Source organism: Chiloscyllium plagiosum, chromosome 40 (assembly GCF_004010195.1).
Source record: "Chiloscyllium plagiosum isolate BGI_BamShark_2017 chromosome 40, ASM401019v2, whole genome shotgun sequence".
Taxonomy (NCBI): domain Eukaryota; kingdom Metazoa; phylum Chordata; class Chondrichthyes; order Orectolobiformes; family Hemiscylliidae; genus Chiloscyllium; species Chiloscyllium plagiosum.
In genome coordinates this window covers 26165156-26188740 of record NC_057749.1, presented here as the reverse complement: position 1 = coordinate 26188740, position 23585 = coordinate 26165156, and the positions used below count along the sequence as shown (strand labels likewise).

The following is a 23585-nucleotide window of genomic DNA, read 5'->3' as shown; positions in this document are numbered from 1 at the left end:
CCTGTCAGTTCTTTATTTTTGGCTTTGCATCATTTCTTCTTTTCCATTTCTCTGGCATGTGTTTTTTTACTACTGCATAAAATTTTAATTATGGTGTAGCCTTTGAAACTAAATTATTTATAACAGACCACTAATAATACAGTTAGTGATTTTTGTTTTTAAAAAGAATACTGTAGTATTCCTTCCTCAACTGTCTGCAGAGTCGGGTGTGTTCAACAATATAATTCTTTGCTGCCTGTCCACTTGCCTTACTTTGTAATACTATTTTTATGGAGTATCATTTTAATTCATCCAACAAGATCTCCATCTTCCTCCAATCTCGCATTGTAGCTTTGAGCTACACACACAGATCTATCATATACATGCTCCACTTTCTCATCAGTGCCCTTCATTGATGGCATCTGTAGACACTAAGTAATTTTTCGTATGTATACTGACATTCTGAATCTCTTGTCAACAGAACACATTGGAATTAAAAGCAGGATGATCAATATTGTGACATTTGAGGCACTTTAAATTTCACTCCTTTACTTCTAATTCCACCCTTCTTCCGACCATACTTTGGTTGGAAAAGACCGTTAAGTGTGTTACTATCTTCTTCAACCCACAGCTGAGCTTACTCATCATTAAGAAATAAAGCCTATATACAGGATTTTGTTTCAACACATCTTCCACCGGACCAGTGTTTTCCTCACTAACTTCATAAGCTCGAGACTTTGTAGATGCTCACTGATTCAAAATTTTGGTATTCTTTGTGCCATCGTGTTTATCGCTTGTTCCTGCCCTTGGAAAGCTACATTAATTCCCTGTTCTGCACACATCAAACTTAAGATTCTTATGCCGCATATGCTGTGCACTTGCATCCAGTTTTATGTCATTTTCCATATTCTTTCTTTAGTCCTGTCCTTTTGTACATTCTTTAGCCCTTTGCCTCAACATTGTTGCAGAGTTGCCAGCTACCCTCACCTTATTCTATTGAAACCCTTCTCTAACTCCATGGGTATTCATTCATTCTTCAAACATTTCTCAAAACCCGTTTTTCAAACACGTTCTTATTGTCCATTTCCATTGTCTCTTCATCTCCTTTTCTCTTCCTTCCCCTTAGGACAGTCACTACTTCAATATCATCAATATCAATATAGAATCAGAGAATCATATATTATGAAGAGGCCTTTTGGCCCATTGAGTTGCTACTACCAAAAATATACTTGCAATAATCTCATTTTACTGCATTAGGCCCATGGTCTTGAAAATTATGAAATTTGAAGTGCTTATCCAAGTACTTTAAAAACGTGAGGTTTCCTGCCTCAACTAGCTACTAGGCAGTACATTCAAGACCCCTCGCCAAACTCTAGGTGAAAAGGTTTTTCCTCCAATCCCCTCTAAAGCTACTGCCTTTTACTTTAAAAATGTTTCCTTGTTATTGACCCTCTGAATAAGGGGAACAGATGCTTTCTATCCACCTTGTCCATGCACCGCATAATCTTTTACACCTCTTGAGGATCCTTCCTCAACCTTTCTTGCTCTAAAGAAAACAATCTGAGCTTATCCAGCCTTTCTTTGTACCTGAAATGCTCTATTCGAGGCCACAGCTTGGTGAATATCCTTTGCATCCCCTCTAGTGCAATCATACCCTTTCTGTAGTGCGAAGATCAGAACTGCACACAGTACTCCAGCTATGGCTTAGCTATAGTTCTGTACATATGTTTCCTATGTAGCCCATCCCTGCTCCTACAATCTATGCTATGACAGAGAAAGGCAACTGTCCCTTATGTCTTAACTTCTTCTTAACCTGTTCTGCTGCCTTCAGGGATCTGTAGACAAGCATCTCAAGATCCCTCTGTTCCTCTGAGCTTCCTAGTAAATGAGTAGGGAAATCAAGAGCACAGGGTAAAGGCAGGAAAATGAATGTGAGGAATATCGGGTCAGCCACAATCTTATTGAATGGTGGATCAGGCTCAAGATGCTGAATGGTTTACTCCGGTTCCTATTTCTTATGATGTTCTATTGCCATTTGGGCAATCTGTAGGCTTAAGACAGGGCAAAGAATGTTTTGTTCATTTTCACCTCCAACATCTCCAGGTGTGCTGTTGGTCTTGAGGTCTCTTTGTTGCTTTTGCATTCCTGACCACCACAACTAGAAATACAGTTGTGGGTTTCTGAAGTCTGCACTGGTGTTCATGTTTCCAGACACATTTTCAAACTCATGGCCAACCTAGAGTCGAGCAGTTATCCCGGACCTCGAGTGAAATGTTTTCAATCATTAAAGCCAGATATTAATTTCTTTAGTTGAGCAGTTGAGTTTTAAATGAGGTGATTAGGACTACAGTTGCATCCCCACAAATGAAGCCTAGTATCCATTGTCACTGCAGAATTGATGTGAATAATGTTTCACTAATGTGTCAATTACCATGTAAATGTTGGAAGATCAAGACAAACCAGATGGAAGCCATAGGCAGAATGTTATCATGCCTTGAATGACCATAGGCTGTGGTGAGAAATTTGACAAAATTGCTTGAGAAGTCCAGGGAAGTCATCCTTGACATCAGGAGCAACTAGCTTTATTTTCTAGCAGATTTCTGTGCATTGAGATGGGATTATTGTGACAGACATCTGCCCAGAAAGGCCATTCCCTCTTTGGTATTAAACTACAATTCTTTCAGTTGATTCAATAAACTGGCTTGCTCAATTTTAAAATATGGTCCATTTGACACCATTCTGTCTGTGCCAGTCAGACCTTATAATTGCATCAGCTGCTGAACTTCCTTTACATGTACTGATATTTGAATTGTCTGTCTTCAGGTAAATGCTTAATTTGTGTGGCCTTCTGTGACTTAAATTTAAGCCAGCTACGAAGGTTTGTTTTTAAGGGAGATTAACTTTTCAAATGCAGGCATCTGAAAGAGAACGCTGCAGACAGAAACAGGCGGTTTGGTCTTCATAACTGTGCCAGCTCTCTTGAATTCATCCCCTGATCTTTCCCTACGAGTCCACAAGTATCTTTGAAAGGATTGGCCTTGTAGTGCAATAATGTTTGTGTCATACTGGAAAAGTACCACGTTAACAAAATTGCTATAAGTTTATTACTATATTACAATGGATTAAAACTGCGATTTTATAAATGCAGTCTTTGGGGTGGGAGAACCCATGCTGCCTACGCACTGTCACATATACCAACAATCATTCATTTTGTTAAATGGTAATCAATTTGTAAGACTCTTAACACAATCAAGCTATTTAATTTGGAGACATCAAGCTGGTGGACGCCTGATTCCTGATTAGTTCCAATCCAAGTTTGGAGGGAGTCACTGAGTTTAATAAACCTTCAACATTCATTCAACTATGGATAGCTGCTGGCTAACATAGCTTGTAATTTGCTTGAACTCCATAACAAGAATTCATGCATTCAAACTTGCATCAAATGGACCAAGAATTCTGTTGTTTCTCTTGTTTGATGACAGTTTTCGACGTCTTTGGGATATTTAACCTGATCTTTCATTCAGGTCCCATGTCTTATTTATCACACTGGAAGCAAAATCCCCTTAGTTGTTATAGATTCAAGAGCTAAACACCTGACTGATATGCACATCTTCATGTAAGCAGCGATTCTTTCTCTGTGTCAGAAGTTTGTACATTTGTTTTTATAAATCTAGTAAATTAAAGCAAAACATTTAACTCAAGACTCTCTCTACCTTTTCAAGCTGGGTTGTGCCTATTCTAGGGAAGGGGAAACCAGGCTATCATATTTGACAAGTTGGGTTGGGGTGAGGCTTTGTGAAATCTGACTGGGAGAGAGGCTGTCAGGTCTGGTGAGGGTGGGGCTGTTGGGTCTGGCAGGGAGAGCAAGGTGTCGAGTCTGGAATGTTAAGGTGTATGTTCAGTCTGATGGAGGTAGGTTAGATTGATCAGGTCTGAGAGTTTGACTATCATCTCACAGGTGGGGAGTAGTATGAGGTGAAATCACATTGGGTTGACAGGTCCTGGTAAGAAGTTGGTGGGACCCTGGTAAATTGAGGGTCAGTTTAATAGTTATCCAGGAGCTGGACAAGGTTTCTCTTTCCTCCTCCAATTTCTCCTAAAGTGGAATCCTCTGATTTCTCTGACTTTAATGGATTCTTCCAGACACGGGGGCTTGTCCATCAGAATCTTTAATTTCCTAGGCAATTTCCATGGAGTTTGCTATTTATGGGTTTCCACATTATCCTGAGCCATTGGGAGTAACATTGAGAGCTCCCCCATGTCCTGATCAATATTTATCCCTCAAAAAATGCCAGAAAAAATACTGCTGTTTCAGAGGACTAATTATGAACAAATTGGCTGCCTCATTTTTTACATTAGCAATGGTGACTACATTTCAGGAGTACTCTGGCTATGAAAGGTTGTGAAAGGTGCTTTACTAATGAAAGTCTTACTTATTCTAGTGTTGCTCTTACAGTATAATTGGAGCAGTTACATCAGTTGTGTTGTTTGATAGTTGCAACTCAAACCTATTGAATTGTGACAAAGACTGCTCCTACTCTATAAATTCCCTTACCGACTCATTTGCAGTCACATTCTCCTATCCCTGAACACTGAGCAAATCTGAAAACATATTCCAAGAGGTGTGACTGCCTCCTGGTACAAAGAGCTGAGGTATGTTGCCCGAATATGTCACAGTATCTGTAATTTAACCTACTGAAATTCTGAACTGAACCTTCTTGAATTTGAAATACTTGCTGCAGATCAGACTACCCTGGATCAAACTGACATCCAGGAATTCTCATATGATACATATAATGTCTTCTCTTAATTATTTCCTTCAATTTAAAAAATGTATATTTTGTTAATCCTAATGCCATTTGCTCTATTGTTTTGAACCTCAGGAATAGAATAAGCCTTAATTATTTACCAGATGCTTGCCAGGTAGCAAGCTGCTTTCCCTGTAACAGAAAGAGTCATCAGTTCATTTAGTAGGGGATTCAAGAGGATATCTTTAACCCAGTAGTTGAGAGAATGTGGAACTAGCTGCTAAAAGGAGAAAGTTGAGGTGAATAGCACAGATATAACATACATAATAGCAAAAGAAATCTAAGTAAGTGTGTGAAAGAGAAAGAAATAAAAAGTTATACTGATGGAGTTAGATAATGGATGGAAGGAGGCTCATGTGGAACATGAACAGCACTGGGCGGCACGGTGGCACAGTGGTTAGCACTGCTGCCTCACAGCGCCGGAGACCCGGGTTCAATTCCCGCCTCAGGCGACTGACTGTGTGGAGTTTGCACGTTTTCCCCGTGTTTGCGTGGGTTTCCTCCGGGTGCTCCGGTTTCCTCCCACAGTCCAAAAGATGTGCACGTCAGGTGAATTGGCCATGCTAAATTGCCCGTAGTGTTAGGTAAGGGGTAAATGTAGGGGAATGGGTGGGTTGCGCTTCGGCGGGGCGGTATGGGCTTGTTGGGCCAAAGGGCCTGTTTCCACACTGTAAGTAATCTAATCTATATAGGGATTAGACAAAATTGCTCATTTCTGGACAATACATTTGACGTACTTCCTTACTCATCCTTCTTAATCAAAGTAGGGAAGAATCCCAATGTGGTTAATTCTTAATGTGCTCAGGTCAAGCAGTGCTTGTAACCTCCAGGCTTGCCCACATTCCAAGAAATGTTGAAATAATTTATAACATGGTGGGAATCTATTTCGTTCATTGTAGTTTTACCAGCTTTCTGGAATAATTTGGTTCAAGATCAGTGAAGTCTGCTTTATGTTTTGTTCTATAGATTCTGCAATAACCCACTACCTTCTTTTCGTCCCTCAAGTAGGCCATCTTAGGATCTACACCTTTTTTTTTACACCTTTCAGAATCTATATTCTTGAACTTTGCATGTATCTTTGATCCTCAAATCTGCTTATCTTGTATGACAGTAGATTCTTTTTTAAGTAATATGGGTAGTTACTACATGGCCTTGGATTTGGTTTAATAATTTTATTTGAGGTGTTTAAGTTTGAGCTTGTGCCTGCAAAATCATTGGACACAGCGATCAAAGATCAACTGGTAAGGTGTGAAGTTATTAAACAGCAATTAGCATGAAGTGTTTAGGTGGAGCCATTTGTTCTTATTAGATCATGTAGAAAAAAGTAGACTCCCATACAATGCAGGAGACTTGGCAGAACTGTGTGTACCTTGCATAGCACACTGTCAGCCCCCAGGTCATCTGTTACATTCTAACAAAATTTACGACTGCATTCTTATTAACATTCTTCAGCCAGAAGTTATATTCACTTCAGTGATTCACTAATTGGAAAGATCCTTTAAAAATATTTATTACCATTAAGTTCAGTTGTTAAAACACAATCAAGAAGCTTGACTTACTTTTTCTCCCCTTCACTGTTTGGCTTCGAGACAGTGAAACCCAAGTTCCGAGGTTAAATGCCAAACCATGTTACATCTTCTGGGAAGACCATGATTTGTGAAATCCTTTGCTGTCCTAAAAAGGAATCTGGCAAGACTCGAGATTATCTGTCTAACATCATTTCTCAATTGTTCCGCTTTCTACAAAGGGCAATGCAGGGAACACTGTGTTTTTGAGGTTTTTGACTGGATTTTCCTTTCAACTTTAATATGCTTTGTAACAGTTGTTTATTCAGCCTCTTCTTACAGACAAAGACTAAATGGGCTGATACTCATCCGTTTTTGGCGAAGTCTGTGTTTAGCCTAATTATGTAATTAAAATTAATTCTGTTTTCATTAAAGACTTGTTAATGTTTACGTTGTTGATGCTTCAAACTTTCCCCCAACCATTTTTGTTTGCTTTTATTAGGGAGAAAAGGTGCTTAATCTAGCAGATTAAATCTACTATGAGTTGAAAGCTTTAAATGGAATTTGAACAGCTGAGAACAGGCAAGAGCATAGTAGATGGAATGTAACGTGGATAGGTGTGAGGTTATCCACTTTGGTAGGAGGAACAGGCTATTTCCTAAATGGGGAGATATTAGGTTTTTGATGTGCATAGGGACCTGAATGTCCTTGTTCATACATCGCTGAAGACTAATATGTAGATGCAGTAAACAATTAGGAATCTTAAAAAAAAAATCTAGCAATCTAAAAAAAAATTCATGGCGTGTTACTGGCAAAGCTCGTATTTATTACCCACCATTAGCAGCCCTTGACATAAGTGGCTTGCTTGGACCATTTAAGAGTGAACCACATTGCTGAGAGTCTGGAGTCAGAGGTAGGCTAAGCAGAGTAGGGGTGACATATTTTCTTTCCTAAAAATCATTAGTTTGTTTTTTAATGAAAATTAATGTGAGTTGTCATGGTCATCATCATCAAGAGTAGCTTTCAATTCCAAATTTATTCAAGTGCTTAAAAATCCACAAACTGCTGTGATGGAATTTGAACCATGTCCCAAAGCATTAGCCCAGGCCACTGGATTACAAGCCAGTGGTATGTTAGCCTTCGATGTAAGAGGATTTGAGTGATGGAGGAAAGATGCCTTAGTTTAGTGTACATAGTCTTGGTGTGATAGTATCTCAGGTACAGTGTGTAGTTTTCATCCCTAACCTAATGAAGGATACTTGCAATAAAGGAGTTGCAGTGGAGATTTACCATGCTAATTCTTTAGGTAGCAGTCTATTCTGTAGAGAGAGATTGAAGAGACTGGGCTTGTCTTCTCTGGAATTTACAAAAATAAGAGATGATCTCATTAAAGTGGACAAAATTCTCCCGGACCCAAGAGGTTAGATGCAGGATGGATGTTTTTTTTTGGAGAAAGGGAGAGGAAGGCATAGAGTTACTGAAGGTCTGTAACCAGGTAACACTGTGTCAGAAAAAGAGGCTCACCACTTAAGACTAAGGTGAGTAGGAATGTCTTCATTCAGTGTATGGTGAAACTTTGGAATTTCCAACTGCAGAAAACTATGGAAGCTCAAGTCATTGAGTATGTTCAAGACAGAAATCAATAGGTTTCTAAATAGTAATGATGTATGTGAGGGATATGGGCACAACATTGTGAAATGACATGCCTGTGCCAATATCAAGCCCCTATCTCCTGTAGTTCCATTTTCCAGCACCTGATCCATAACCTTGAGTCCAGTGACACTTCCGGTGGCCATCTAAGTAATACTCAGGTGTTATGATTGTTCCCACCTCTGTCATCCTTTCAGGCAGAGGGTTCCATATACCAATCACCTTCTGAGTGAAACAGTTCTTCCTTGAATGTTCTCTGAACCTTCTCCCACTTGCCTTAAGTCTATGCCCCTGGTGATCCCTCTGTTAAGAAGAAAGGTTTCTTTTTGTCTTGGCCCTTCATAATTTGTGTACCTAAATCTGTTTCTCCTTTATTCCCACTTTAGCCTTCTTGGATCTAAAGACTAGTGACCAGTTATTGATGACAAATGCTTTCTGGCTACTGAAAATGATGTGATTGATCAGATGGGCTAGTGGGCCAAGGAGTGGCAGATGGGGTTTAATTTAGATAAATGTGAGCTGCTGCACTTTGGAAAGGCAACTGAGAGTAGGACGTGTACACTTAATATTAAGATCCTGGGGGGAGTGTTGCCGAATAACGAGACCTTGGAGTGCAGGTTCATAGTTCCTTGAAAGAGGATTCACAGCTAGCTAGGATAGTGAAGGTGGTGTTCGGTATGCTTTCCTTTATTGGTCAGAGCATTGAGTATAGGAGTTAGGAAGTCATGTTGTAGCTGTACAGGACATTAGGTTAAGCTGCTTTCCATTTAAAATGGACTTAAGGGGCAACTTTTTCATGCAGAGGTGGTGCGTATATGGAATGAGCTGCCAGATGAAGTCATGGAGGCTGGTACAATTACCACACATTTAAAAGGCATCTGGGTGGGTCTTTGAATAGGAAGAGCTTAGAGGGATATGGGCTAAGTGCTGACAAATGGGATTTAGGATATCTGGTCAGCATGGAAGAGTTGGACCGAAGGGTCTGTTTCCGTGCTGTATATCTCCATGACTCTTAAGTCTTCATGGCTTCAGGTTAAACATAGGCAAGAAAACCTCCTGCTGATTACCAAATACCATCCTCCCTCAGCTAATCAATCAGTATTCCATGTTGAACAACACTTTGGAGGAAGCACTGAGGATGACAGGGGTGCAAAATGTACTCTGTGTGGGGGATTTCAATGGCCATCATCAAGAGTGGCTCAGCAGCAGCACTACAAATCAAGCTGGTCATTTCCTAAAATACATAGTTGCTAGACAGGGTCTGCAGCAGGTGGTGAGGGAACCAACAAGAGGACAAAACATACTCACCCTCATCCTTGCTTATCTGTCAGCTGCCAATGCATCTGTCCATGACAGTATTGGAAAGAGTCACCACAGCAGTCCTTGTGGAGGCAAAGCCCTACCTTCAAATTGAGAATATCCTCTATCATGTTGTATGGCAATATGACCATGCTAAATGGGACAGATTGAGAAAAGATCTAGCAACTCAAGACTGGGCACTTGTGAGGCACTGCAAGCAATCAACAGTGGCAGAATTGTATCCCAGCACAATCTACAACCTCATGGCCCAGCATATCCTCACTCAATCATTATCATTGAACTAGTGGATCAACCCTGTTTCCATGGAGAGTGAAGGAGAGCACGTCAGGAGCAGCACCAGGCATACCTCAACCTGGTCAAGTTACCCAACAGGACTACGTGCATCCCAAGCAATGTAGGAACCAAGTGATAAACAGTTGAAGCGTTTCCACAGCCAAAGGATCAGATCGAAGCTCTGTGGTCCTGCTCCATCCAGGCATGAATGGAGGTGGATAATTGAAGAACTCGCTGGAAGATGCTGCTTCACAAATATCCCCAATCTCAGTGATGGAAGAGCCCAGCACATCAGTGCAAAAAACAAGGCTGATGCATTCACAGCCATCTTCAGCCAAAAGTGCCAAGTGGTTGATCCATCTTGGCCTCCTCCAGTGGAAGCCAGCATCACAGATACCAGTCTTCAGTCAATTTGATTCACTCCATGTGACATCAAGAAACAGTTGGAGGCACTGGATTATGAAAAGGCTATGAGCCCTGACAACATTCTGACAATAGTACTGAAGACCTGTGCTCAAAACTTACTGTTCCCCTAGCCAAACTCTTCTAATACAATTACACACTGACGTCTACCTGACGACACCCCAGGGTTCGAAGGGAGATAGCTAAAGAGATAGTGGAGGCGTTAGTGGTGATCTTGCAGGAATCGCTGGAATCAGGAAGGGTCCCAGAGGACTGGAAATTTGCGAACTGACATACCTGTTTAAAAAGGGAGTAGGCAAAAGATAAAATTGCAGACCAATTAGCCTAAACTCGGTCGGGGGTAAGATCCTGGAATCCATTGTGAAGGATGAGATTTCTGAATATTTAGAAGTGTATGATAAAATAGGACAAAGTCAGAGTGGTTTCATCAAGGGGAAGTAACAACTCTTCTAGAATTCTGTTGAGGAAAGAATAAACAGGTTAGACCAAGGGGAGCCAATGGATGTTATCTATCTGGACATCAAGAAGGCCTTTGACAAGGTGCTGCACAGGAGCCTACCAAGTAAGATAAGAGCCCATAGTGTTGGAGGAAAGGTGCTAGATTGGATAGAAGTTTCACCATCTGGCAGAAAGCAGAGAATGGGGATAAAAGAGTCCTTCTCAGGTTGGCAGCTGGTGACCAGTGGTGTTCCGCAACACTCAGTGTTGGGACCACAACTTTTCTCAATATGCATTAACAATCCAGATGACGGAACTGAGGGCATTCTGGCTAAGTTTGCAGATGATACAAAGATAGAGGGACAGTTGACATTGAGGAGGCGGGGGGCCTGCAGAAACACTTGGACAGGCTAGGAGAGTGGGCAAAGAAGTGACATGGAGTACAATATGGGAAAGTGTGAGGTTATGCACTTTCGGAGACGGAGCAGTCTCCTCTACACTGGGGAGACTGGACCCCTCTTAGCAGAGCGCTTTAGGGAACATCTCTGGGACACCTGCACCAATCAACCACACCGCCCTGTGGCCCAACATTTCAACTCCCCCTCCCACTCTGCCGAGGACACGGAGGTCCTGGGCCTCCTTCACCGCCACTCCCTCACCACCTGACGCCTGGAGGAAGAACGCTCATCTTCCGCCACAGAACACTTCAACCCCAGGGAATCAATGTGGACTTCAACAGTTTCCTCATTTCCCCTTCCCCCACCTCACCCCAGTTCCAAACTTCCAGCTCAGCACTGTCCCCAAGACTTGTCCTACCTGCCTATCTTCTTTTCCACCTATCCACTCCACCCTCCTCCCTGACCTATCACCTTCATCCCCACCCCACCTTCCTCGCATTTATCTCTCCACCCTTCAGGCACTCTGCCTATATTCCTGATGAAGAGCTTTTGCCCGAAACGTCAATTTTACTGCTCCTCGGATGCTGCCTGAACAGCTGTGCTTTTCCAGCACCACTAATCCAGAATCTGGTTTCCAGCATCTGCAGTCATTGTTTTTACCTAGACAAAATAGAGGCATGGACTATTTTCCAAATTGGAAGAAAATTTAGAAGTCAGAAGTACAAAGAGTCTTGGGAGTTCTAGTCCAGGATTCTCTTAAGGTAAACTTGTAGGTTGGGTCAGTAGTTAGGAAGCCAAATGCAATGATGGCATTTATTTTAAGAGGACTTGAATATAAAAGCAGGGATGTATTACTGGGGCTCTATGAGGCTCTGGTCAGACCACATTTGTAGGATTGTGTGCAGTTTTGGGCTCCATATCTCAGGGAGGATGTACTGGCCTTAGAGTGTGTTCAGAAGAGGTTCACAAGAATGGGCCCAGGAATGAATAGCTTAACATATGAGGAATGTTTGAGAACTCTGGATCTATGCTTGATTGAGTTTAGAAGGGGGGATCAAATTGAAACATGCAGAATACTGAATGTAGACGTTGGGAAGATATTTCCATTGGTCTGCGAGACTAGGACCCAAGGGTACAGGCTGAGAGTAAAGGGAAGACCTTTTAGAATGGAGATAAGGAGAAACTTCTTTAGCCAGAGAGTGGTGAATATATGGAATTCATTGCCACAGAAGGCTGTTAAGGCCAAGTCATTGAGTATGTAAGACTGAGATCGATGTGTTCTTGAATATCAAAGGGGATCAAGGGTTATGGGGAGAAATGAGAAATTTATCAACTGTGATTGAATGGCAGAGTAGACTCTGGGTTGAATGGCCTCATTTCTGCACCAATGTCTTACGGTCTTATAATGTAGAAAATTGCCCAGGTACGTCCGGTACACAAAAAGCAGAACAAAATAAATCCAACCCAGCAAATTACCAACCACCAGTCTACACTCAATCATTAATAATGGACGTTGTCATTAACAGTGCTATCATGCAGCACCTGCTCAGTGACATTCAGTTTGGATTCTGCCAGGGCCACTCAGCTCCTGACCTCTTTACAGCCATGGTTCAAGCATGGACAAAAGAAATAAGGTGCAACTGAGGTGTGACATCATGGAGCCCTAGCAAAACTGAAATCTGTGGGTATTGGGGGCAAATGTTCTGCTGGGAATTTATACTTGGTGCATAGGAAGATGGTTGTGGTTATTGGAGGGCAGTCATGTCTGCTCCAGAATATCTCTGTAGGAGTTCCTCAGGGTAGTATCCTATGCCCAACCATCCTCAATTGCTTTATTAATTACTTTCCCTCCATTATAAAGTAAGAAGTAGGGATGTTCGTTGATGATTGCACAATGTTCAGCACCTTTCACAACTCCTGAACTACTGAAGCAAATGCAACAAGATTTAGATAGTATCCAGCTTGGGCTAACAACTAACACTTGAACTACAAAAATGCCAAGCAATGACCATCTCAAATAAGAGACAATCTAACCATCACTCCTTGACATTCAATAGTGTTACCATCACTGAATTCCCCACTATGAACATCTTGAAAGTTGCCATTGACCAGAAACTCAATTGGACTCACCACATAAACATAGCGGCTACAAGAGCAAGTCAGTTCCTAAGAATACTGCAGCAAGTAACTCACCACCTGACTTGCCAAAGCCTGTCCATCATCTGTGAGGCATAAGTCACGAGTGTCTTGTGGACTATTCTCCACTTGCTTGGATGGGTTCTGTTCCAACAACACACAAGAAACTGGACACCATCCAGGACAAAGCAGCCCTCTTGATTAGCACCACATTCACAAATATCCACCCTCGCCACCATTGATGTTCAGTAGTAGCAGTATATACTATCCACAAGATGCATTGCAGTAATTCACTAATGGTCCTTAGACAGCATCTTCCATGCCCATGACCACTTCCATCTAGAAGGACAAGGGCTGAAAATACATAGGAACACTCATCATCCTGGCACATGGAATGCAGTGGCTCCAGAAGGCAGCTCACCACCAGCCCCTTAAGACCAATTAGGGACAGACAATAAATGCTGGCCAGCCACTGAAGTCCACGTCCCACTAATGAATAAACAAAAAACTGGCTGAAATCTACCTTCTCCTTTCTCGTTTTCATAGAGTTGTCAAGTTGGTGAGTAGGTACTAAATGCAAGTAGTTTTGAATTTTTGGCTAAAAATTGGGTATCGACTGATGCATGAGATATTTGAAAAATAAATATTCTTTTTGATCAGAGGTCAACTTTTACACCAGTTGGACCATAATCGAGTATATGCAACAATGAAGAGACAATCAATTGAATGAAATTAAGAAATACAATTACAATGTATTTTGTTAAATGCTGTATTGAGTTGACACCTTAAACCATCCAGATAAGGAAAAATTTGTGATATTGTGGATCTCATCTGAATACCTGCATTGCGTTCCAGAGCGATACCATAGTGTCAATCCAGCATGAGGGGAGTTGAACTGGCTACCCTCCTTTATTGATTCACCACTTCACTTAGTCAAAATGAAGTTAATTTTAAAAAGTATTACTTTCTCCCAAACCTAATTAAAATCATGTCTCTAAGGGAGCAAATTTTGCTAGGCTTTCTTAATTTAACTAAAGGTCTGAAGTAACTCCCAAGAAATTACAGTTCAGTTTGAAGTGCATTTCTCCCTTATAAGAGTGCTATTTATTTTCTCTCTGAGCCAGACTTGCATAGTTAGAGCCTGGGATCTTAAGAAGCCACTACTCTTCTGCCCAGCCATGAACACTGTAATGTGGGAGCATCCGATTACAGCAACACAGGTCCAAACACTGAAGAGCTTTGGTTATATTGAAGTTCCTTGCATTGTAAAGACGTTGGTGTGTGGAGACAAAGGTGAGTGAATTCTCTCTTTCCTTTGAGAAACTATATATATTATAGTTTTGCCTGCTTCATATTGATAGTTCAGATACTAAGCTTGCATTTATATCCCATATTTCAGAACTTTTGAAGTGTAAGAAATGTTGTAGCCAAACTGCACATAGCAAGCTGTGACACAATAACAAATTGATAATATCCAGAAAACTTGTTTTGGTGGTACTGGTCATGACACTGGTGAAAATTCCCCTCAAATCCAATCTTTCTTTGAAAAAGCAGCATGCAATCTTTCACCTTCACTTAGTAAACCTCAGTTTGTTATATTCATCCACAGATGTTTAGGAAAATTATTGCTTGAAGAATTTTAAAACTTGAAATCCCAGATGTGAATGCACTTTATTGCAAAAACAGTCTGAAGTATAGTTAACTACTGTTAGCACGGCCCTGTGCTGATAATAGGATTTTGGTTTTCTATGTGGAATTATTTGTTAGTTCAATCCAGTCCCTACTGGGCTTGGGACTGCTTATCTTTCCATGACAGTGCACTAATCCATTAATCATTATTGTTAGGTTTCCAGAGAAAGCTTTTCCTTGTAAACAAAGTCAACGTAGTCCCAGAGGGCCACAGTGCTACACTCTCATTTGAGTTTAACCTGAGGGTCTTGAGTGAGGTGTGAGGTTGAAACGGCAGGATCTTTGTGATGCTAGCTGGAATGGGTAGACAGCAGGGGGAAACAGTTTAAGGGCAGAATATGAAGGCTACTGGGAGAAAGTATCAGGGCAATTTGAAGCTAGAAGACAGGGGGCTTGTCAACAGTTGGAAAGCTTGTGGGACCCCACTTTGCTTCTTCTGAGGGTGGATTGTCACATTAGTTGCCACTGTCCAATTTTGGCCCCAAACTACATTGGCCCACAGCCAAAGAAATCCAGCCTGACAGAAAACTGGCCAAATTAAGCAGCAGCAAACTGCTTCAGAGAACAGTGCAAACCAAGATCAACGAGGTTACAAATGTTCAAAGTTATCCAGTTACAACCAACCCAATGGTCGAGTATTGGAGAAGTGTTGACTGCTTGAGTATGAGCACTTCACACCTGGCATGGCAACAATGAAGAATGTTGGCGCAATCCCATTGAATGATTGAACCCAGCTTGTGACCCTATTGGCCAAAGAATAACAACTCACCTGGGCACCACAACCTCAGTGAAGACTGAGCAAGGACTCATGGGGAAGATTTGCAGCAAGACTCGTGGCAGAAGACTGTTTGACAACCCAAAAGATTCACCCTGACCTGTGAGAGCCACCTTTGTGGAAGAGAGCCAGCCTTATGTTGAAGAGATTCTAATGCCCCAACTCAAACATGTGGATCGTCGCAAGTAATATCCTTTCTCAGACAGTACTAGAGAGAGAGAGAGTAAATATTGTAGGAATCTGGGAAGTGCTCGTACGGTGTTTTTTTAATAAGTAATATTTTGTGAATAAAATAGAGTTGAATTGGAAACCAAATTTTGTGTCCCCTTGTTCGCCTAATCCACAATATCTGCCTAAGGAACAAGAGGCTTGGGTAAAGTGTTTTTAATAAGTAAACTGGTTGAAGTGTCCAACGCATGGCCAACACTTTCATGGTGACTTCAGCCAGTATGGAAATTAAGATATGCTTTGATGTCATTCTTTAGTGCAAGCCAGAAATGCTAGCTGGAATGGATAGACAGGAGGGGCAAACAGTTAGAGTAGCATATGGAAGTTGCTGAGAGAAAGTATTAGGGCAAATTGGAGCTAGATGGCAGGGAGCTCACCAACAGTTGGAGAGCTTGTAGGAGCCCTACACTTTGAGGATGGCCCGTCACATTACTTATCACTGGCAGACCTTTTCTGGATCAAGGACCCGAGAGGTGAGCAGCTTCTCCTTGCCTTCAGTGCCACTTGACAATGACAGTAACAGCCAATGATGTACTCAACAGAGGCCTAGGATTGGTGAAGTGCAAGGGCAGGGTGAGGGAGTTAGGGTAGGTCTCAGCAGGCCCATTCTCTTGATACAGGGTGCTTCAGTCAGTTACTGAGAGCCTGATATTTTTCCTGGACTCACTGTATAGTAACTACCCTGCCCACCATTAATTGAATACCTGAAGTGACCAAATTAGGAGAGATGATGGTGGAGTGGTGATGTCACTGGGCGAGCGATCCAGAACCACAGGACAATGTCAGGGGACCTTGCATACATATCCCACAATGGCAGATAGTAAAGTTTGAGTTCAATAAAAATCTGGTATAAAGAGTTGGATTAATGACAACTGTGTAACCATAAATGCTAGCCTAGCCAGTGCCATCACATCCTGTGGGGAAAAAAAACAAAAATAATTGAGTCCTCAGGTGAGCATTAATTGTCCATTTGAAGACCTCGAATAGCAGTGAGGTGGTCTTCCTTGCCATGGAAGTAAATGGGGCAGAGGTAAGAAGAGAGCAGAGACTCTGCCTAGCACTGTCTTACGTGTTAATTGCCCACATCTACAAATAACCCAGAGGTGGACATTAAATTCTTCTATAGGTTTACTGAGTATTTTTAATCATTAAAAGTTTTAAATTGGAACAGAGATCAGGGCACAAGTCAGACAAAAAGAATTAATCTAAGGTTGGATTAAATTTCGGAAACACTAGCTTATTGATGATGGCTAAAAAGTCATGTTGGCTTTTCTTGTAATGTTGATATTTTGCAGGAACTTTTATTTTGAGGATTGAATTTTCCCATTAAAAAAAACATTATTTATTCAAAGAGGAATTGATTCAGATTGATTTCTATTTAATGTTTCATTCATTTAAAGTCTGCCTTGTCCCACAGCAGCCCCCTGCAATTCCACCCCCCCTCCCCGCCAAAAAAACCCCACAGCATTAGCAGATGCACTCATTGGTGGTAAAATTTCTTTGTTTTCCCCTGTTTACCAAAAATTGAATGAGTGCCTCTCACACCAACTGTTGCTTATTGCATTCCAACTCTATGAAAAATTCGAGGCAAGATTTGCATTCAAGCAGTAACATCCTCCAGTTACTTGTCTGAGCATAAATACAGTTCATGAATTATATTAAAAAGTTTGTTCTGGCTATTATTTAGTCAGAAACCAGAATTGTTAAAATAGGTTTGCCAGTAGCATTGCAATAAGAGGATAATGGACTAGACCCTACCTTCCATCTCATTTACAATCCTATAACATAATTTTGATGAAGGGCACAGGTTTTCACAATATCCTGGTCAACGTTTAATCTTGAGTTAACACTGAAAGCAGATGATCTGGTAATTTACTGCTGTTGTGGAAGCTTCTGCTATCACTGCTTGTTATGATTTCTCAATTGGTCCAATCATGGCACTTCAAAATCCTTTGTAGACTGCTGAACTTGTAGTTACATCCTGAGGTATGGAAAGACAGATGTAAAGCAAGTCTTTCTTGCAGTACAGACTTTTGAGGAACAGGAAAAGGGTAATCAAAAGTTAGAATACATACAACTGGTGAAATATAAAATTCAGTTACTGTTGGTATGTGGGCCACCAAATCAGCCAATCTGCGCATCATAGGATCTGCTGATAGAAATGGAATGAATGACCAATTTGTTGATTTTCACTGACTAATTGTTGCTGTTATTTGGTGACTGGATATGGGCATCACTGACCAGACCAGCATTTATTTAAGAAGATAATGGCAATGCATTGCTACAGTCAAAATGTAAGTACTATCCCAGTGCTGTTAGGATGGTAGTTCCAGGATGATGGAGGAGCAGTGATAATTTAAAGTCAGTCTGTAGTGGCTTGAAGGAGTAATTGCAAGTGCTAGTTTTGTCATGTACTTACTGCCTTTGTTCTTCAAGCTATTAAAGATTGTGGTTTCAAAGGGACTGTCAAAGTTAAGAAGAGAATATAGGTTAGGACATTGAGAGAGCTCCTTGCTCCTTTTTGTATAAAGATGTGTGATGCATCAGCCTGACATTTTTGAACAGTTCCTGCTCACTTGCCTTGTGAATCTTTCTCTCTGAAGCCATTTACAAGAGAGAAATTTGTACTCTTAAGATAGAAAGACCCCATATTTCAATTAGAAGTGGACTGTCAATCATTGCATCAAAATGATGGTGTGTGCCTGAGCAAATGTATCTTGGAAAAAATTGCTCTGGCCCCTCTACCTCCTGTTCTTCTGTAAGGTTCTTCTCAAAATCTACTTGTTTAACCAAACTTTTGGTTATTTGTCCTGATGTCTCTTTGAGGTACTGGACTTTATTTGGGAATACTGTTGTGAAATACTTGGAATCTTTTATTGTGATAAATGAGCTATCTAAATGCAACTTGTTCGTTGTGTGCCAAATGATTGGAACCTAAATCTGTAATCAGGTTGAATGTTCAAATTTCTGTAGATCACATCAGTTTTTTTGCGAGCTTGGAAAATGTTTAATTTGGTACTGCTTTTCTTTTCATGTTGCTTCATATCATTTTCTCAAGTTACAAAAGTATAGGAAAGGAAATGATTCTGTACAATCCAGGGATGTCTGGAGAGTTGCATATGTTGCTGAAAGGATCAAAGATAAGCCTTGAATGAAGCAAAAAGTGCAAATTTTAGATACAACCTGCCTGAATCCTAAGTCCAATAGGAGTGCCCAATCTTAGTGAGTATGCATTTGTTGTTTTGCTACATGTTCTGTTGTACCTAGTATCGTGGGGTGCTTCCACAGTCATCTGTTCTTAGTTTAAATTTTCATTTGAATTTGTTTCTGTTCTTTTAACATTTAAATTTTGCCATCCTCAAGAATGCTATTGCACCAGGTAAATTGCTAAACAAATAGTTGTTGTCTTAATTGACTCACTTTACCTGAACACATGACTTACATATTTCAGCAAAATATACCTATTATTTGGTTTACCCCAAAGAAAAGTGTAACGGCAGAAAAGAAGTGTCTGTCAAGCCGCAAGTAAAGCAGCAGGATGATTTCAAGGCTGTTGCTGATTTCGTTCTGAGAGTGTGAAGGAAGCTGATTCAGTGATATATTGCAAAAAGGAATTGGAGCAATACTTGAGGGGATAAATCATATCTGACATTTGCAAAAGAGTTGGGCAGCGCACCTAATTGACATTGTTCTCCCAAAGAGCTGGCATTCACATGATAGGCTGAATAGTTTCCTGTGCTGCATGTATGATTCTGTATGGAATCATATTGGCATCAGGCATCACCAGTAACCCATGTGAGGAGTCATTCTTTACATTTGATCCAAGGCAATGGATTTCACTTATTTTTACAACTGCGAGGGTGGAGATGGTCATCATATCCTGCCATTCCTCCCGTCTGAATATTCCATTTTTGGCAATTCTTTCACGCCATCCTCCTGTAAATCTTGGGAATTGGGATTAAACAGAAAATGCTGGTGAAACTCAGGAGATCTGACAGCAACTATGTAGAGAGAAGCAGAGCTAGCATTTGGAATTGCATATGACTCTTCAAAATTAAACTTGGCAGCTTTCACACAGTAGCCCATTAAAGGAGTTTTGTAGCTGAGGCTTTTTTGATGCATTTTTATTGTGAGAGTAAACGAAAAGTGGTTTTCAGACTTGGTCTGTAAAAAGAATATTGGTCTCAACCTAAACTGTTTCACTTTTCACAGATGCTACTTTGGTTGCTGCATTTCTTCAGCAGTCGTCTTATTTCAGAGCTCCAGCATCTGCAAGCCTTTTGTCATATTTGTCTTGTGTTAGTCTCTGTCTTAGTATTCCCCTGATCCATTGATGCTTTGGGATCAGAATATTGCTTCATATTCCACCCCAAACTGTCACAATCCCAGTGAGAACAAAATTAGAAAATGTAGTGGGGCTGTTGGACTATCTTAACTTCCCTTGAAGGTCAAGAGCCCTTCAATATCATTCCAGAAAAATTGCAGAGAGGCTGATACAACCCAAACTTTAAATTTTGGTCTGCAATGTATATTGTCTCAAGAAAGGAGGATGGAGTATTGCTGATTTCTCGAAGGAATAATGCTGTATAAGATGGTCTTGCATTGCAAAATCAGACTGTATTATTGTCCCAATCTTTCAATCAAGCAATCTTCCAATCAGAACAAAAATGCCCAGAGGATAGGTCATATCTGTAACATTAACCCAATTTTTCTTTACATACTATTAATTGAAAATAAAGATGTAAACATTTGCTCTTGGGGCTGGGACCTCCACTTCTGGTAAAAATTGATGGTGTGCCTTCATGCACTTGTTTGGTTTGTAACTCAGCCATTTAATAGCTGCTGGGCATTTAATTGGATCAAATCTAGAAATTTTCCTCCTTCCAAGAGGAAATCTCACCCCTAGGATCTGCCAGCTAATTGTCCCAACAGCATCACCAGGAGTGGTGAGCAATAAAGAGGAAACTCCAGTGAAGCCTGGGCTTGTCAGTAATTGTGAGGTCCTGATGGGACCAAGTTGAGGTGTCTAAAAGTGGGGCCAGGATCATCTGGGTTGGAGGGGAAGGGAATAAGAAGGAAATTCCCTTGGCATGAGAACCTGGAAGTGAGAAATGCCCTTTTTCTCAGCCACCTAGCCAGTTTCATCTTGCCAGTTAAAAACTTGACTTTGGACTCCATTAATTGGTCTCAGTAAACCATAGGTAATGAATTCCTCATCGCTTCCTTGGTAAAATTGCAGTGGGAAAAATAGGCTGTGGGAAGTCACCACTGCTGTTTTAAGGCCCCCATGCTCCGCATTTCTAAGCCTTGAATATTTGATTTGATTTATTATTGCTGTTAGATTTAACAGAGTTACAGTGAAAAGTGTTGTCTTATGTGATTTACAGGTAACAGAACAGAGTGCAGGATACAATGTTACAGCTGCTGAGAAAGTGAAGAGAGTGATCAAAATTAATTTCCATAACATTCTGAACCATGGCTGACACTTCATTTATAATATATTTGCAGTGTTTGAAGGGAACATCTCTGGGACACCCGCACCAATCAACCCCACCAGTTTCCTCATTTCCCCTCCCCCACCTTACCCCAGTTCCAAACTTCCACCTCAGCACCATCCTCATGACCTGTCCCATCTGTCAATCGTCCTTCCCACCTATCCGCTCCACCCTCCTCTCCGACCTATCAGCTGTACCCCTTCCTCCATTCACCTATTGCACGTCAACTACCTTCTCCCCAGCCCCACCCCCTCCCATTTATCTCTCCACCCCCGAGGCTTCCAGCCTCATTCCTGATGAAGGGCTCCTGCCCAAAATGTCAATTTTCCTGCTCTTCGGATGCTGTCTGACCTGCTGTGCTTTTCCAGCACCACACTAATCTTGACTCTAATCTCTAGCTTTTGCAGTCCTCACTTTCGTCTAAAGGCTTTTGAGACATGAGTTAAAATCCCACAACAGCTGGTGGAATTTAAATTCAACTTTTTAGTTTCAAACTAAAGACTATTCTGACTAACCGTGACCACGAAACTGCCGTTAATTGACATAAAAGCTCATCTGGTTCTCTATTGATTTTTAGTGAAGAAAATCTACCATCCTTAACTGATATCACTTAACTGATTCAAGACCCACAGTAATATATTTGCTTCTAACTGCCCTCTGAAATGGCCTGGCTGTTTTCAGTTCAAAAGATCATTAGGACAACAAATGCTGGCCTTGCTGGTAACATCCATATCCCATTAAAAAATGTTAGTTTTTATGTTTTTCAATTTGCTGGGTCCTTTTTTTTTAGAATAGAGGGACTTTAGGAAGATTGCAAGCAATGCAACAACTGAATCTAAACCAATATTTTTGCAGATCCTAAGATGCAGGCAGTCAGATCCATGGGACTTTTGTAGGCCTTTAATCACAATGTTTTCCATGTTCTTTTTCCTTTACATTGATCTTTGTTTTAAGTTATTTTCTTCCTTTTGTCTTGATTTTAAATTATTTTGGCGATATATTTTTCTGCAGCAAAGACTGATGCAAAATTCATGTTCAACACTACTATTTTCCTTGCTTCCCATTATTAATTCAGGAGTCTCATGCTTTAAAGGACCAAAACTAATTTTGCTGCTAAGCTTTTTTTTCATATACCTTTAGCAACTCTTACTGTCTAATTTAATATTTTTAATAGTTTAATCTCTTATTCTAATTTTTCCCCATTTGTTAGACATTCATTATTGGTTTCTAAAATACTTTTCACCCACCATTAATCTGTGCAGTATTATACCTGTTTTCTTTCAATTTAGTGTTATCCTTAACTTCCTTAGTTGGCCACAGATGGTGCATCCTGCTCATTGCCTTTCTTTCTCAATGGAGTATATCTATGGTGAGAGTAATAAAAGATTCCCTTAAACCTCTGCCGCTACTTTGCACCAGTTTAATCTTTTCCAGTCTACTTTAGCCAACACTGTCTTCATACCCTTGTAATGACCTTTATTTAAGCTTATAACACTGAACCTGGTTCTATTTAATGATACAGTGGATAAATAGTTAGCACTGCTGCCTCATAACGCCAGGGACCCTGGTTTGATTCCACCCTCAAGCAAAAGTCTGTGTGGCACTTGCACATTCGGTCTGTGTCTGTATGGATTTCTTCCACTGCTCTGGTTTCCTCCCACAGTTCAAAGATCTGCAGGTTAGGTGGATTGGCCATGATAAATTGCCCATTGTGTCCAGGGATGTTCAGATAAGATGGATTAGCCTTGGGGGAAAAAGTGAGGACTGCAGATGCTGGAAATCAGAGCTGAAAATGTGTTGCTGGAAAAGCACAGCAGGTCAGGCAGCATCCAGGGAACAGGAGAATCGACGTTTCGGGCATAAGCCCGAAGAAGGGCTTATGCCCGAAACGTCGATTCTCCTGTTCCCTGGATGCTGCCTGACCTGCTGCGCTTTTCCAGCAACACATTTTTAGCCTTGGGGAATGCAGGGTTACAAGCAAAGAGGGTGGGTCTGGATGGGATGCTCTTTGGAAGGTTTGTATGAATTCGATGGGCTGAATGGTCTGCTTCCACACTGTAGTGATTCTGTGATTCTCACCCCCTCCACCTCTTCCTCCGCTACATTGATGACTGCATTGGCGCCACCTTGTGCTCCCGCGAGGAGGTTGAGCAATTCATCAACTTCACCAACACATTCCACCCTGACCTTAAATTTATCTGGACCATCTCTGACACCTCCCTCCCCTTCCTGGACCTCTCTATCTCCATTAATGACGACCGACTTAACAATGACATTTTTTACAAACCTACCGACTCCCACAGCTACCTGGATTACAGCTCTTCCCACCCTACCTCTTGCAAAAATGCCATCCCGTATTCCCAATTCCTCCGCCTCCGCCAGATCTGCTCCCAGGAGGACCAGTTCCACCACAGAACACACCAGATGGCCTCCTTCTTAGACCGCAATTTCCCTTCCCACGTGGTTAA

General features: G+C 41.2%; 1 protein-coding gene across 1 annotated transcript in view; it reads left to right on the top strand.

The window, feature by feature from the left end:
• ppcdc (phosphopantothenoylcysteine decarboxylase) overlaps positions 1 to 23585 on the top strand; it is an 80218-nt gene that overhangs the window by 22394 nt on the left and 34239 nt on the right. Inside the window, exon 4 of the mRNA XM_043680630.1 lies at positions 14055 to 14223. Within this exon, the coding sequence (XP_043536565.1) occupies positions 14055 to 14223 (169 nt within the window). The remainder of the gene's footprint in view (positions 1 to 14054; positions 14224 to 23585) is intronic.